This window comes from Lolium perenne, chromosome 3 (genome assembly GCF_019359855.2).
Source record: "Lolium perenne isolate Kyuss_39 chromosome 3, Kyuss_2.0, whole genome shotgun sequence".
Lineage (NCBI taxonomy): Eukaryota > Viridiplantae > Streptophyta > Magnoliopsida > Poales > Poaceae > Lolium > Lolium perenne.
In genome coordinates, this window is record NC_067246.2 from 228,181,265 (window position 1) to 228,198,809 (window position 17,545).

At 44.4% G+C, this 17,545-nt stretch overlaps 1 protein-coding gene across 1 annotated transcript; it reads left to right on the top strand.

Moving 5' to 3' along the window:
- The first annotated feature begins 3,546 nt into the window (after positions 1–3,546).
- On the top strand, positions 3,547–5,613 carry LOC127338564 (peroxidase 57). The gene is made up of 3 exons (XM_051364627.2): positions 3,547–4,349; positions 4,482–4,830; positions 4,923–5,613. Exons 1-3 carry the CDS (start codon positions 4,017–4,019, stop codon positions 5,339–5,341), a joined length of 1,101 nt encoding a protein of 366 aa, XP_051220587.1. The 5' UTR covers positions 3,547–4,016; the 3' UTR covers positions 5,342–5,613.
- Positions 5,614–17,545: the final 11,932 nt, after the last annotated feature.

A 17,545-nucleotide genomic window follows, 5' to 3' on the forward strand; every position in this document is an offset into this window, starting at 1 on the left:
ATATAATAACCACTTTTATTATTGCCTCTTGGGCATATCTCCTTCAACGGATAATAGTTCTAGAAGTGGATTTGCACCACGAGGTCACGAGCAGCGGCTCGTGATGCAACATAAGTTCATCAACTGAGGGGTTACGTAATTACCACTTCACAAAATATACATACGTGACATTAGTGCTGATCAATCCTAGCTACTTCCAAAATATACATCATGGATGCGGTTTTCAGCATTGTAACCAGAATAAGCAGAGCAACAATATCCAATGCTCAGGCTCCTTAGAGGTAATACTTCGTCAGGAAGGCGTTGAACCAGGCCATCATGTTAGAAGGGCTCATCACGAGATCCTTTTGGCATGTGCGTTATGATCCATGAGGTGGCTCAGAGCACGCTGGACCACGACGGGAGTGAGCGGAGCAGTTAGAACACAGTCGGCATAGATCTTCTTCACCTGAGCATAGTTCTCTATGGGCTTGTTGATGAGATCCACGTCCCTAGGGTGAGTCTACAATGATAAGGTTACCAAGTTCTTCCTCGCGTTCAAGCTAACAACATCCATCATAAATTACTCAGTCAATCAAGTGCAAGAGAAGATGCAATGCGCAAACCTTGGTGTAGGCGTAGTATGCATCATCGTCCATCATGATAACTGATGTGTTCTCCACCCAACGCACCCCCTCCAGCGTTTTTAACCCGCATACCTGAACCCACCTTGCTCTCAGTGTCTCAGATGTTTGTAGACCTGATCAACACCAATGTCATGGCCACTGAACTTCAGAACAACATGTACAATCTCCTTCAGGTCACGGTTCCTAAAGAACATCACTTCGGTCATCTCTTCCTTGACCAACTCACACACCCGGTTCAATACGAAGGTGGACAAAGGGCATGCCATATCATGTTCTTCTTCTTAATAGGGAAGTGCCTATCAGGCGCCGGGATGTACCGGAGTTGTACAACATGCATCACAGACTTCGATGACAGATCAGTGGAGGTCGTGTTCTATATAGACAATGAAAGTAGAAAAAGTGCAAGAACATTGGTAAGCAAGATACTTGTTTCACACTTAAAAGCTCCGAGAACAATATTATGCAACAATCGTAAGCAAGCAAGCAAGCATATTAACAATCTTTAGTGAAGTTACAAACACATTGTGTCCACACAGATTGAACATAACAAAGTACTATGCTTCTGTGCATGCTGCCATGTATAAGTGCATAGCTGGTACAAGGAGTAGTTGTAAATGTCGTAGAATCAATCTTCATACCAACTATCGCACTTATACATGAACGACTTGGCTTAGAAGAACGCATAAGGAGGTGTTCAACGAAATAACGGCCACTAGAAATCTTACAGATCGAAGCCAAGAATTAAGCAAAACTATTTTACTCTTACAAATCGAAGCAAGAACTAAGCAAAAATACTCTACTCTTACATATCGACGCAAGACCTTACATGTTAAAGCATAAACTTAGCAAAAGTACTCTACACTTACAGATTGAAGAAACAAACTAAGCATGAAAACTTTAGGTCTTACTAGATCGAACCAAGCAGTTTCTATCCTACAAATACCAGAAGCCTTAGTACAGATCTAAGCTAGGGTTGAGAGGTAGTCACGGTGATCTAGCAGTCGAACCCGACGGAGGAAGACGTCGACATGTCGGCTAGGCGTAGGAGGAAGAACTGCCGCATCGGAGGTCCATCGGCTCCAGAATAGACCGTCCCTTACCTTGGTCGATGGCGAATAGCTATCGACGGAGAGCTCGAAAGGGGGAAATGGTGGCCCGACTTTGAGCGGTGAGGCTGGGAGGTGTAAATAGGGGGAGTATCAGAGGGAGGTGACCCGGATTTCTCCCTCCGTATTTTCCCCGGCACGCGCGGGCTCCCGTCATCTGTCCCTAGCATCAGCGCGGCGCATTTTTGCCCCAGTGAGCGCGAGAGGAGGCTGCACCGCGAGAAAAGGCAGAATGTAGTGTTCCCCTTCATACAACTTTTGGAGCGCTTTAAAGTTCAATGCAGGAAATCTTTCTCCCGTTGACATCCAAATGGACAGGAATGCAAGAAAATCCATTGTGGCAACCAAACAGGCCCTTAGAGCATCTCCAGCCGCGTCCCCCAAAGCGTCCCCCAAACCGCGCCGGATTGAGAGTTTGGGGGACGTGTTTTGTTCGTGCCGCGTTTGGGGGACGTCGCTCCCCAGCCGCGTCCCCCAAACGCCTCCCCCAAATATTTAAAATACTTTTTTTGGCATATTTATTTCAATTTTCACAAACTAATACATAATTGGGAACGTGGTTTACACGAAGACACAGTTTGGAACATGGTTTTCCACAAACTAATACATAGTTTGAACCATGGTGGACACAAATATAAAATTTTGCAAAAAAAAACTAAACCTAACTAGGCCGTGCATCGAAGGTTTCCTGTGTTCGCTGCTAAGAAAGAACACTCGAGGGCACACCCAGTCACCCAAACTGGAAAATCCAGCGGGAGGATGGTGCCCTTGTTGGTTCTACCGGTGAGGCGAACATCCAGAAACTTCCGTGCACGTATTCGCTGCGAAGAAACAACACTCTTCATCATTAGTCGTCCTCCTCGTCGGTGTTGTCGCCGCGGTGGCGCTCATTAACGCCGGCATTCAGAGCTAGGCGCGACGGGACGCGCCGCTGCGCCTCTGCGGGAATTGCACCGTCGCTGCGGGAACTGCACCGTCGCTGCAAAGCCAATAACTTCCGTCGCGAGGTAGGCGACGGTTAGGTTAAAATTTATTGTGCCGCTGACGGGTCGGCCCCGCCACTCCCCGCCTCGCTTTTCGGTGTGTCCGGCGTCCCCGGAGCGTCCCCTGTGGGACGGGGACGGACTCGGGGCGCCGGACACCGTATCGGGGCGCCGGACAAAATTCGGGTTTGGGGGACGCGACTGGAACGGGTTTTTGGTCCGATGCGCCCTAAATTGTTTTGGGGGACGTTTTGAGGACGCGGCTGGAGATGCTCTTAGTCTCCAAAATCAAACAAAATTTCGTCTGAAATCAGGCCGGATTTGCGGTGCCTGCTGTCTTCTGTTTGAAGTGGAAACGAGCTCAAACCTCACAGTCACAGGTCAGTGAGGTCACACGGAACTACGGGAGCCTGCATAGGTAAGCAAGCGAACGTCAGGTTCAGAGACTACTGACACCGCTCAATATCTGAACTCGAGGTGTTGGTGGCACCTCCGATCAGACATCCACACAAGGCGCACATGCTCATCCAAGCGATCGGCGCAAACGTATCTTATCCACCTCTGAATTTTGTCCTCTGGCACCCCTTCTTCTATGCAGCCTGCAGGTTAAACGCCCAAATTCGAACGCAAATTAAAAATATCTCCCATGTAAAATTGTCGTTCTGTATGCAGCCGGTAGCAGAGCGCCACAAACGGGCCGGGGCACACTCGGAGGATAATCACATTTCTTGCCTTGCTCGAATTCCCTTTCTGCACGCTTTTACAATGCATATATAAACGGCGGTGCATCTGTGGTTAGCTCAACGGTGCCTTAGAGGTGGTAACTAAAGTAGTGTGATTTCCAATTGTTGCAGTGCAAGAATTTTTTAGAGAAAACTTTCACACGAGAACAATTGATTGAATTGAACACCTCACCACTCTCCAATCGACATATGCTCGTAATACATGCTGAATTTCTGAGATGTTATTCCTTGGTCTTGCAACTTGCAAATCAGTGAAACATTCTTGATGCACTTGAGGGAGGCATCAGCTGTTCAACCACAGCAATTAGCTGATCTTTAGTACAGTATAGTACTGCTAAACCAACATGCTGAATCAGGTTCTGGTACAGACATCACGACTAATCCATACTACATCTACCGTATAGGTAGGCGTATACTAGTAGTACTGCCCCTGAAAATTAACACTCCAAGATCCCGCAAAGCAGAATCATTTCCCGCTACATTTTAAAATAAATCGCCGTGGCGGCTTGGCGCCTTAACTTCCAACACCTCGAACCTGAACCAAGAATACAGTAAGCGATGTTACGACATCCCGCGTGGGGTGCCATCTGCTTGCTCGCCGTCATCTTGATCCTGTGCGCAGCCAGTCTCTGCACGCACGCCGGGCGGTCGACCTCCTCCTACCACCTGCTGGACGACGAGGAGGAGGAGGACGATGGCGGCGACGACTCGGCGTCCTTCTCCTTCTCCTCCCCGCGGGCGACGCCGGACGAGCTGGCATTCGGGTTCTACGATGGGACGTGCCCCGACGCCGAGGGGATCGTCGCGTCCACCGTGCGAGAGCTCTTCATCGCGGACTCCAACGTCGCCGCCGCGCTCGTCCGCCTCTTCTTCCACGACTGCTTCGTCCACGTACGTACTAGCTGAACTCCATGTACTATCCCGTAGATCGTGATGCCTCCTTTGCCTGCGCGTGCTCACGTACGCACACGCCAAGACGCTGTGCTCTGCTTCCGTTTTTTTTCTGGCCGCGCGCGCATGCAGGGCTGTGACGCCTCGGTGCTCCTGGACCGTATCAACGGCGGGAAGTCGGAGAGGGACGCAGCCCCGAACCGCTCGCTGCGAGGCTTCGGCGCCATCGACAAGATCAAGGCGAGGCTGGAGAAGAAGTGCCCGGAGACCGTGTCCTGCGCCGACATCCTGGCGCTGGCCGCGCGGGACAGCCTCGTCCTCGTGGGCGGGCCGAGCTACCCGGTGCTCACCGGCCGCCGAGACAGCGCCCGGAGCTTCCACGACGACGTCAACGTCCCGTCCCCGAACGCCACACACGCCATGACGCTCGATGCGTTCGCCCGCCGCGGCTTCACCGAGCGCGAGACAGTCGCGCTCCTAGGTACGTCCGCTCGTCTCGTCTGCCCGTTACCAGAGCTTCCCATGAGAGGTTATGTGTTTCTGACTGATTTTTCTTGATGTGCCCGCTTGTAGGAGCACATAGCATCGGGAAGGTGCAGTGCAGATTCTTCAGGGACAGGATCTACAACTTCGCCGGGACCGGCCAGCCGGACGACTCCCTCGACGCCGACATGATCGGCGAGATGCGGGCCGTGTGCGGCGGCGCCGGCACTGCGCCGATGGAGATGGGGTACTACCGGCAGGGGCGGGAGGTTGGGTTCGGCGCGCACTACTACGCGAAGCTTCTCGCGGGACGCGGCATCCTGCGCTCCGACCAGCAGCTCACGGCTGGGAGCACCGTGAGGTGGGTGCGCGTGTACGCCTCCGGGGTGCGCGGCGAGGAGGCTTTCCGGGAGGACTTCGCGCACGCCATGGTTAAGCTGTCTGCGCTTGCGCCGCTCACCGGGTCCGCCGGCCAGGTCCGGGTCAGCTGCTCCAGGCCACTTGAGTAGGAACCGCGAGGGATTTAATTCCCCTTTTTTTTTTTTTTTTTTTGCCATGTAATCTGCATATGTTTTTCTTTGTAGAGAGGTGGGACATGCACACAGCTGAATTTTCTTGCAAATGGTGTAAGAGATAAAGACATGAGACCATGAATGTTGAAATATCCCATGTAGGCAGAAGCGCGTGATCGATGGTTTTAAAAGGAACAAGGTGGAGAGCTGAATTTTCCTGCAAATATTGTAAAATCTGTAATGCTAAGGCTGCCAAAGTGCCAAGAAAAGTGAAAGAGATAAATACCTGAGGCCATGAATGTTGAAATGTCCGATCTAGCCAGAACGGTGTGATCGATGGTTCTAACAGGAATTCCCAAAACGGAAATGAATAAGAAAAACACACCATTAAAATGCTATACTTTTGAATCCTCTGGTTTTTCCTTTGAATTTTGTTTTCAAAGGTTATCTTTTTTTTTTCGAGAAACACTCCAAGGTTATCTGATATCTACAAGAAAAAACAGACGATAGTACAAAGACAGACATCATGACATAAAACGATCTGTAAAAATAAAATTACATCGAAGCCCGTCTTAGCTGTCCGTTGTCTACCAGGAGTTGAAAAATACACTTAGAGGTCACAATATCCACTTGCGGCGAACATCTAGTAGCTGCTAAACAAACATCGATTGATGCAATGATTTCAAAAAATAGAAACATCCGAAAATTCAATTCGGCTCCCGGGTGCATATGCTCCCTATACCAAAAAAAATATATTTCGAGTTGTCGAAAAATTTTGACAAAAAATTCTACATGTGCATCTCCATAATATATGTGCATTCGTCAAGTTTCACGAAAAATCAATATTTTTTGTGGTCTATATAAAAAAGAGAAAATTTATCGTGTAAAAAGCATTATTTTAGGACTGAATTTTCTCTTTTTTACGCACGTCACATGGAAAGTCCATTTTTTATGAAACAACTTTGTGAGCGTGTAGCATATGAAGATATACGTGCGAATTTTTCGTTTCATTTTTTTTGAAATTCAAAATATATGTAAGATGAAATTCAAAATAGAGGGAGCATATGCTCCCATGTTCCAAAACACCACTCCCAGAAACATCGATTTCAAAAAATAGAAACATCGATTGATGCAACACCTCACGTAGCATAGGCTTGCAATTCTTTACCACCAGTTCAGAGGGGTTGGAGAAAGAAGACCTTAGAGCATCTCCAACTGCGTCCCAAAGTGTTTCCTAAAGGTTTTTGAGGCGCGTTGGATATTTTTTCGTGTTCAGTTGCACGCTCCAAAGCTTCCTTTCGTTCGGTCCGGGCCAATACAATGTCCGGCGTTCTGAGCCCGTCCCCGATCCATAGGGACGCTCCGGGCGCGTGATGGCCCACAAGTATAGGGAATCGCAACAGTCTTCGCGGGAAGTAAAACCCAATTTATTGATTCGACACAAGGGGAGACAAAGAATACTTGAAAGCCTTAACAGCGAAGTTGTCAATTCAGCTGCACCTGGAAACAGACTTGCTCGCAAGAGTTTATCAGTAGTAACAGTTTATAGCAGTAGCAGTAGTGAAATAACAGCAGCAGAGTAACAAAGACAACAGTAGTGGTCATAGTTAACAGCAGGATTAAAATACTGTAGGCACAGGGATGGATGACGGGCGTTGCATGGATGCGAGAAACTCATGTAACAATCAAAGCAGGGCATTTGCAGATAATAATAAAACGGTATCCAAGTACTAAGCAATCCATAGGCATGTGTTCCGTATATAGTCGTACGTGCTCGCAATGAGAAACTTGCACAACATGTTTTGTCCTACCAGCCGGTGGCAGCCGGGTCTCTAGGGAATCTACTGGATATTAAGGTACTCCTTTTAATAAAGTACCGGAGCAAAGCATTAACACTCCGTGAACACATGTGATCCTCACATCACTGCCTTCCCCTCCGGTTGTCCCAATTTCTGTCACTTTGGGGCCTCGGGTTCCGGACAGCGACATGTGTATACAACTTGCATGTAAGATCATAAAATAATGCATATCATCATGAAACAATAACATGTTCAGATCTGAGATCATGGCACTCGGGCCGTAGTGACAAGCATTAAGCATAACAAGTTGCAACAATATCATCAAAGTACCAATTACGGACACTAGGCATTATGCTCTAACAATCTTAGGCTATTACATGACCAATCTCATCCAATCCCTACCATCCCCTTCAGCCTACAGCGGGGGAATTACTCACACATGGATGGGGGAAACATTGCTGGTAGATGGAGAGACGTCGGTGGTGATGATGGCGATGATCTCCTCCAATTCCCCATCCCGGCGGAGTGCCAGAACGGAGTTTCTGGTCCCGAGACGGAGTTTCGCGATGTGGCGGCGTTCTGGAGGGTTTCTGGCGACTTCGACTTCTCTCCCGTGTTTTTTAGGTCGAAACCCCTTAAGTAGTCCAGAGGAGGAAGTCGGAGGCCAGCCGAGGCGGCCACACAGTAGGGCGGCGCGCCCCCCTCCTGGGCCGCGCTGGCCTATTGTGTGGGGGCCTCGGGCCTCCACCTGGCTTGCCCTTCTGGCTCCGTAATTTTTCTGGAAAAATAAGACCTTCGACATAAATTCCGGGGATTTTCCTGAAAGTTGGATTTCTGCACAAAAACGAGACACCAGAGCAATTCTGCTGAAAACATCGTTAGTCCGTGTTAGTTGTATCCAAAATACACAAATTAGAGGCAAAACAATAGCAAAAGTGTTCAGGAAAGTAGATACGTTTTGAACGTATCAACTCCCCCCAAGCTTAGCTTATTGCTTGTCCTCAAGCAATTCAGTTAACAACTGAGTGCGGTAAAAGAACTTTCACAAACACATTTGCTCATATGATGTAAATATTCTCATGATATGGACAAGTACTTAGGCAATTCATAATAAGATACATGCAAATAAGATCATCTAATAGCTATGTCAATCATGGAAAAGGTACCAACAAATTAATAATAAGCATCATGAATCATGTCTATCAGCAGGATTGCAATGTTCATAAAAGGGCATGATAAAGTGGTATCTCGCTTGCCCGTATTTGATCAGCAAAACATAAATGCTCAGGCACCTCTGAGGTTCATAGAAAGACTAGAAATAGAGATTGTCAAAGATAAAAGCATCAAAGTTATACCACAGTCAATCATATTTTGGGACAAGCATATTATACTAAGAATGATAGTTGTGCTCCCAAGAAAGTGCTCAAAGAAAGGATGGTGACACAACATGAAAGTAAAAGATTGGCCCTTCGCAGAGGGAAGCAGGGATTAACATGCGCTAGAGCTTTTCATTTTTAAAACAGGAGTAAAATTATTTTGAGAGGTGTTTGTTGTTGTCAACGAATGGTAATGGGTACACCAACTACCTCGCCAACCAGACTTTCAAGAGTGGCTCCCATGAAGGACGTTATTTCTACCAGCAAGGTAGATCATCCCTGATCTCTTTTGTTTACACATGTACTTTAGTTTTTATTATGAGTGACACTCCCCCCAACCTTTGCTTATACAAGCCATGGCTAACCGAATCCTCGGGTGCCTTCCATCAATCTCATACCATGGAGGAGTGTCTATTTGCAAAATTAAGTTGCTTACTGATGAATCAGAGCAAAACATGTGAAGAGAATTATTAATGAAGTTATTAGTTGGGGCTGGGCACCCCGTTGCCAGCTCTTATTATGAAGGTCTGTCAAAAGTAAATGACAAGGTCGAAAGATAAACACCACATACTTCCTCATGAGCTATAAAACATTAACACAAATTGAGAAGCATTTTGAAGGTTTTAAAGGTAGCGCATGAGAATTTACTTGGAATGGTTTGAAATGCCATGCATAGGTATTTATGGTGGACAGTTTGGAATAACTTGGTTTTCAGGGGTTTGGAAGCACGAGCAGCGTTCCTGCTCAGTACAAGTGAAGGCTAGCAATAGACTGAGGAGCGACAAATCAAGAGAGCAGTCACTGTCATAATCATGATTGCGGCAAAATAAATTAACGGAGGCATAAAAGTGATACAAGAACTCTGAAGCAAAGTAAATCATCGAGGCTTAATTGACTTTTGTTCAGTCATATGCATGCGTGAGCATGTGCCCAAGTCGATTCAAATGAATTATTCAGAGGAGGATACCACAATGTCATACCTATTTATGAATAAAACAATGCAAGCAAACATCCATGACATGCTACTCATATTAATAAATTGGAGCTAAACATGAGAGATCATGAACTACTAGACTTTCTTAAATGACATATACCTCACATGAACCAACTAAGCATGCTCACATGGATGAGTATATGTACAAAAATGAAAATAAATAGAGTTCATACCAGCCTCTCACCACGGTCGAATTGTCGTAGATCGTCATTATTGCCTTTCACTTGTGTAGCTTGGATAATATGAAATGAAAATCACGCTCCCGCCACCGAAGACAATTGAACTCATAATGAACTTTACAAAACCAAAGAAGAACAGCAAATATTTTTGGTATTTTCGAATTGGAAACAAGAACAAAAGGAAACAAGCAACAAAGCAAAATCTTTTTGGATTTTCTTATAACAAACCAACGATAGCAAATAAAGCAAAGTAAAAGCAAGAAACCAAAATAAACAAATGGTGAAGAGAAACAACAGAAATATTTTTGGTCATTTTGTGTTTTAGGAAAGAAACAAAGCAAAAATAAGAAAATGAAAATTAGAAGAGTCACACAAACACAAAGCAGCAGGAATTCTTCAAACTTGACAGCAGTACAGTAATCGATTTTTAAGAAATTCTTACGCTACTCAGCTCGAAAAGTGTTCAACTAATGAAAGTTAGATAACAACCTGGGGAACATGCACAAAAATTGGCTTCGCAAAATAACGTTCTGGCTATTTTTGAGAATTTTTTTGGTAACAGTCCAGAATCTGTTTTCAGGCAGCACTTCCCCAAATATCATCTCCCTCTTATTAGAAAACCACTCAAAGAAGCTAAACAAGTATATACAAGTATCCAGCAACCATAATATGCAAAGAATGAGTGATGCCGGTATACCTCCCCCCAAGCTTAGGCTTTTGGCCTAAGTGGAGATCAACCCCAGCGAGGATCGCTGTTCCACTCCGATGGATCATACATGGCGTAGTCATAATAAGGTCCCGGTGCAGAAGAAAAGGGTGAAGGCTCCACATGCCCAAAATGTTGATGCGAAGAGCTTGCTGCATCGGATGACGAGTTGAGGTGTTCCTCGACCTCCTCCGTGTTGTCTCTTGCATGATGGCCTCCTCCCTCTATGTATGCATTCAGCGCACCTTCCGTGACCGACCAATCCTCTCTGGAATCAAGGTTAAATAGAACAGGTGCAGGCAATCTTACTAGTTTTTCAGTTTTCTTAGTTATTCTCCAAGTTTTCTTGTAAAATGTTATCTTGTAAAACAGGTTACCCAAATTAGATGAATCAGAAATAAATTCATGTTTAATCATGGAGACTATGTCAAGTTTCTCTATGGGAAGCTGAATATCAAGATGGTGAGGTTCTACACCATGCATAGTTAATAAACGAGAGGCAATGAGACCTCCAAAAATTCCGCCCTTCTCACGGTTAGTAGCAAGTCTATAAGCTATCAAAGCACCCAAATTATAGGTCTTATTACCTTGCAATGCAGCAGCTAGAAAAGCTAAATCCTAGATAGATAATTTACTTGCATTCTTTCTAGCAAGAACGCACTTAGTAATGAAATAAGCAAAGTAGCGAATAGCTGGGAGTTGAATGCTACTGATTTTACCACCATCCTCTGAGAAACTTCTTCCATGACAAATCATCTCGAAGAGGTTCAAGAGCTCTTGCGGCGATCCCCTTATCTTCTCGCATGATCCCCATTGCGGCACTCTAATTGCTGCACAAAAATCATCGAATGGCAAGTTGACAGTTTTATTATAAATTTTGTACCGAACCATGGGGTTAGATTGCGACCAATTGAACTTAAAATCCTGCACAACAGACATAGTCAATTTTACATATTGGCATGGTTCTCCGTCAACAAAATCATCCAACCCTGCACGAGAAATTAGATTCTGAACATCTCGCAAGATTCCTGCACTTCTCATGAAATCGGTGCACGGGTAGTAAGAGGGGTATACTCCCTCTTCGCGGTTAACTCTCATGACTTGTTGCACCTCCAATTCTTGTTGGTTTAGTTGATGCCTATTCCACTCCATTTTCTGAAATTTTTCAACAAACATTATAAAATTTGATTTGGTGACATATAATTGAGGGAAACTACCATAGGAACTTGCTAGAGTACTAATCATGCATCAAAACTAGTTTCTACAACTTAGAACAAGCATGCAAGCTCACTAAACATGTTACCTACAGCAGAAAAATATTCAAGATATACTCAACCAAACAAAATTCTACTTGGATAATCGGAGGAGTCACATACCGGAGAGCAAATGTGCCAAATTTCAGACAGAAATCTGGGCTGAGCAAAGAGATCGAGAAATCTTGAGCTCTTGAGCAGAAACACGAGTGAGAGAAATCTGGTGCGAGTTTTTTCGGGAGAGAGAAGAGAGTGGGAGGAAGAGATAAAGTAGTGGGGCAAGGGGGAGCCCACACGCCAGGGTGGCACGCCCCCCTTCCAGGCCGCGCCAGCCTGTGGGGTGCCACCCTGGGGTGCCCCACTGGTCATCCCCAGGTGCTCCCAGGTGCGTCTTCGAAAAATAGGACCAACGGTATGATTTTTGTGAATTTTTGAAAACTTTGAAAAATGCACATTTCTGGGTATTAAATTTATTATTACTGGGCAGAAAAAGATTTTGAAAACTCTAATTTACTAAAGAACTTTGCAAAACAAAAGTGCTACAACAAGTAGAACAAGTGGAGGAAGAAAGAAATGTTGTTTACCTCCTCTATGCATATAAAAAGTATTTGTTAACAAGGTTGATCAAGTCTTGCCACCAAATAAATTTTACATAGCATAAGAAGAAATAAACCTCAAATCAATCATGTTACCTTGAATTGTATTGATATGGATCCAATCATAAGATTTTGATATCCTTCTCTAGGCTCATATATAGGACAATTAATATCTCCAATTTTGATAGTTCTCACATTAGAAATTGTATTAACTCCACATACTTTATCAATCCTCTTGGGAAAATAAACAGTATGCTCCTTGTCATCGACATTGAAAGTAACCTTTCCTTTATTGCAATCAATAACAGCCCCTGCGGTGTTAAGAAAAGGTCTCCCAAGAATAATAGACATATTATCATTTTCAGGCATTTCCAACACAACAAAATCAGTTAATATCAAGCAGTTATTAGTAACTTGAACAGGAACATCCTCACATATACCAACAGGAATAGCAGTAGATTTATCAGCCATTTGCAAAGGTATATCAGTAGGTATCAACTTATCTAAATAAAGTCTCTTGTAAAGAGAAAAAGGCATAACACTAACACCGGCTCCCAAATCACATAGAGCAGTTCTAACATAATTATTCTTAATAGAACAAGGAATAGTCGGTATACCTGGGTCGCCCAACTTCTTTGGAACTTTGCCATTGAAAGAGTAATTAGCAAGCATAGTGGAAATCTCCTCATTAGGAATTTTCCTTTTGTTAGAGACAATATCTTTCATATACTTTGAATAAGGTGGCAATTTAATAGCATCAGTCAAATGGGATTTGCAAGAATAAAGGTTTCATCCAATCGCAAAATTTATTATAGTGTTCTTCTTCCTTTGATTTTAGTTTCTTAGCAGGAAAAAGCATTTGCTTTTGTACCCAAGGTTCTCTTTCATTACCATGTTTCTTAGCAATAAAATCTTCTTTAGTATACTTTTTTTATTTTTAGCATGCTTTTTAGGTTCATCTTCAACTTCTTCTTTATCAGAAGCATCATTCTTATCATTATCATTATCATGTTCATTACCACTTTCAGTTTCAGCATCAGAAATAGAAATACTATTAGGATCATTAACAGGTTCAGAGGATTCTACAACATTTTTATGTTTCTTCTTCTTTTTCTTAGAAGGAGCACTAGGTTCAATTCGTTGAGAATCTTGTTCAACTCTTTTGGGATGCCCTTCAGGATATAGAGGATCCTGGGTAAAGACACCGCCTCTAGTTGTTACTTCATAAGCATGTTTCTCTTTAGAATTATTTTTTAACAAGTCATTTTGCACTTTAGTGAGTTGATCAATTTGAGTTTGAACCATTTGAAAATGTTTAACAAGCATCTTAACATCATTGGAGGTTCTCTCCACAATATCATGCAAATTGCTAATAGCTTGAGAATTTTCCATTAGATGATTCTCTACTCTCATATTAAAATTTTCTTGCTTAACAATATAATTATCAAACTCATCTAAGCATTGAGCAGGAGGTTTTGAATACGGAATATCTTCCCTAGTAAAGCATTGAAGAGAGTTTACCTCGATCATGGATGAAGGGGGAATTATCTCACATATATCTTCTATGGGAGGTAAATTCTTCACATCTTCAGATTTAATACCTTTCTCCTTAAGAGTCTTCTTGGCTTCCCTCATATCTTCATCATTTAATTTAATCAAACCCCTCTTCTTCAATATCGGCGTTGGAGTTGGTTCAGGTGTAGCCCAATCATCATGATTCCGGCCTATTTTAGCCAATAATTCTTCAGCTTAAATGCTGAGTTCTTTTCCTGAAAACACAACCAGCACAACTATCCAAATATGCTCTAGACCCAACGGTTAGTCCACTATAAAATATATCAAGTAAATCATGCTTTTCTAATTCATGTCCAGGTCGAGCTCTGATAAGAGAGCAAAATCTTGCCCATGCTTCAGGCAATTTCTCTCCATCTTCCTGGTCAAAGCTATAAATTTTCTGTAAAGCAGCATGTTGAGCACTAGCAGGAAAGTATTTTCGAAAGAAAACATCAAGCAAATCACCTGGACTATTAATAGAACCAGGAGGCAAATTTTTATACCAAGTTTTAGCATCATCCTTTAATGAGAAAGGAAAAATTTTAGCAACAAAATAAGTACGCATCTTGACATCATCAGAAAACAAGCTACTCATAGAAGAAAGTTCATTCATGTGTTCTACAACACTTTCTTTTTCAGTACCACAAAAGGGTGTTTTCTCAACAATAGCTATATGAGATAGATCAAGAGAAAAATCATAATCTTTATCCTTAATGTTTATAGGAGATGTGGCAAATTTAGGATCAGGAGACAGCTTATATCTAACAGTATGTTGTGCGAGAAACTTTTTAATTTTTCTTGCATCAGTAATAGCATTGCATTTGTCAATAAAATCATCATTAAGCTCCACATAATCCTCATCAGGATCATCACTAGAATAATCACCAGACTCAGGTGAATTAACAGGTGTAGCAGCATTTTCATTAGGAGTTTCAGTATTTTCAATTTGTCTAGACCTAGCAATTGTAGCATCTAGAAAAGATCCCAACGAACCACTATCATCAAGCACAGCAGAAACATCATCAATATTATGAGAATTTTCAGATTCGACGAAGTACCAGCAAGTGAAGCTTGCGGTGGTGAAACAAGTTGACTTATCACAGATGGTGAATCAAGAGCAGCAGAGGTACTCAGAGTTGTACCTTTTCTTGTAGTGGATGGTAATATGGCGACTTTAGAATCGCGAGATTTACCCATGATGGAGAATTTGCAGCGAACAATATCAATCCAAGTGAACTTCCAAATAAAGCTATGCTCCCCGGCAACGGCGCCAAAAAATAGTCTTGATGACCCACAAGTATAGGAGATCGCAACAGTCTTCGCGGGAAGTAAAACCCAATTTATTGATTCGACACAAGGGGAGAGAAAGAATACTTGAAAGCCTTAACAGCGGAGTTGTCAATTCAGCTGCACCTGGAAACAGACTTGCTCGCAAGAGTTTATCAGTAGTAACAGTTTATAGCGATAGCGATAGTGAAATAACGACGACGAGTAACAAAGACAGCAGTAGTGGTTATAGTAAACAGCAGGATTAAAATACTGTAGGCACAAGGATGGATGATGGGCGTTGCATGGATGCGAGAAACTCATGTAACAATCAAAGCATGACATTTGCAGATAATAATAAAACGGTGTCCAAGTACTAAGCAACCCATAGGCATGTATTCCGTATATAGTCGTACGTGCTCGCAATGAGAAACTTGCACAACATCTTTTGTCCTACCAGCCGGTGGCAGCCGGGCCTCTAGGGAATCTACTGGATATTAAGGTACTCCTTTTAATAAAGTACCGGAGCAAAGCATTAACACTCCGTGAACACATGTGATCCTCACATCACTGCCTTCCCCTCCGGTTGTCCCAATTTCTGTCACTTTGGGGCCTCGGGTTCCGGACAGCGACATGTGTATACAACTTGCAGGTAAGATCATAAAACAATGCATATCATCATGAAACAATAACATGTTCAGATCTGAGATCATGGCACTCGGGCCCTAGTGACAAGCATTAAGCATAACAAGTTGCAACAATATCATCAAAGTACCAATTACGGACACTAGGCACTATGCCCTCACAATCTTATGCTATTACATGACCAATCTCATCCAATCCCTACCATCCCCTTCAGCCTACAGCGGGGGAATTACTCACACATGGATGGGGGAAACATTGCTGGTCGATGGAGAGGCATCGGTGGTGATGATGGCGATGATCTCTTCCAATTCCCCGTCCTGGCGGAGTGCCAGAACGGAGTTTCTGGTCCCGAGACGGATTTTCGCGATGTGGCGGCGTTCTAGAGGGTTTCTGGCGACTTTGACTTCTCTGCCGTATTTTTTAGATCGAAACCCCTTAAGTAGTCCAGAGGAGGGCGTCGGAGGCCAGCCGAGGCGGCCAAACAGTAGGGCGGCGCGCCCCCCTCCTGGGCCGCGCTGGCCTATTGTGTGGGGGCCTCGGGCCTCCACCTGGCTTGCCCTTCTGGCTCCGTAATTCTTCTGGAAAAATAAGACCTTTGACATAAATTCCGGGGATTTTCCTGAAAGTTGGATTTCTGCACAAAAACGAGACACCAGAGCAATTCTGCTGAAAACAGCGTTAGTCCGTGTTAGTTGTATCCAAAATACACAAATTAGAGGCAAAACAATAGCAAAAGTGTTCGGGAAAGTAGAAACGTTTTGGACGTATCAGCGCGCCGAACACAGCGAGAAGCGAGGCGGAGAGTGGCGGGCCCGACGCATTATTGACACATAAAAATTTAACCAGCCTCCCACCATATCGCGCCTCTCCCGCCACAACCCGCCCTCCCGCCGCACATTTCTGCCCTGCCAAAAGATTTCACCCCCTCCCGCCGATTCATTTCTCCCTCCTGCCGCCGCTACTCTCTCCCTCCCGCCGCCGCTACCCTCTCCCACCGAATCATTTCTCCCTCCCATCATCGAACCCCTTCTTCTAACTTATGTTCAATTTGCACCACCAGTCTACCAGTACTTTGATCCTACTTTGATCGCGGCAACTTGAACGAAAACGATCCCTTTTGAATCTAAACTATTTGATTTTACGTTTGGGGGTGGTTTTGTGGGACGCGGCCGGGGAGCAACGTTCCTGATACGTCTCCAACGTATCTATAATTTCTTATGTTCCATGCTAGTTTTATGTCAATACCTACATGTTTTATTCACACTTTATAATGTTTTTATGCATTTTCTGGGACTAACCTATTAACAAGATGCCATAGTGCCAGTTTCTGTTTATTATGTCTGTTTATTGCAGAAAAGTCCCAAAAACCAAAGTGCTCGGAAAAATCACAGAAATTCTATTTCGCCAGAAGACCCACGGAGCCAGAAGGGCCAGGCCAGAGGAGGCCCACGGCCTCCTCCCCATCCCTTGGCGCGGCCAGGAGGGGGCGGCGCTGCCCTATGGGGTGGGCCCCTCGGGCACCCCCTCGCGCCGCCCTTTCGCCTATATAAAGCTCCTGCCCTGAAAACCCTAAAAAGATCGACGATTTCCCCAGAAGAGTTCCGTAGCTCCGCCGCCACCAAAAACCATAATTCGGGGGACAAAAGTCTCTGTTTCGGCACCCTGCCGGGACGGGGAATTGCCCCCGGAGCCATCTCCATCGACTCCATCGCCATCTTCATCGCCGTTGCTGTCTCCCATGATGAGGAGGGAGTAGTTCTCCCCGAGGCTGAGGGCTCTACCGGTAGCTATGTGGTTCATCTCTCTCTCACATGGTGTGATCTTTATGTGATC

Coding starts and splice junctions, on each gene's coding strand:
- LOC127338564 (XM_051364627.2), top strand. CDS start 4,017: ATGTTACGACATCCCGCGTGGGGTGCCATCTGCTTGCTCGCCGTCATC. Junction 4,350..4,481: donor TCCACGACTGCTTCGTCCAC/GTACGTACTAGC, acceptor GCGCGCATGCAG/GGCTGTGACGCCTCGGTGCT. Junction 4,831..4,922: donor CGAGACAGTCGCGCTCCTAG/GTACGTCCGCTC, acceptor GCCCGCTTGTAG/GAGCACATAGCATCGGGAAG.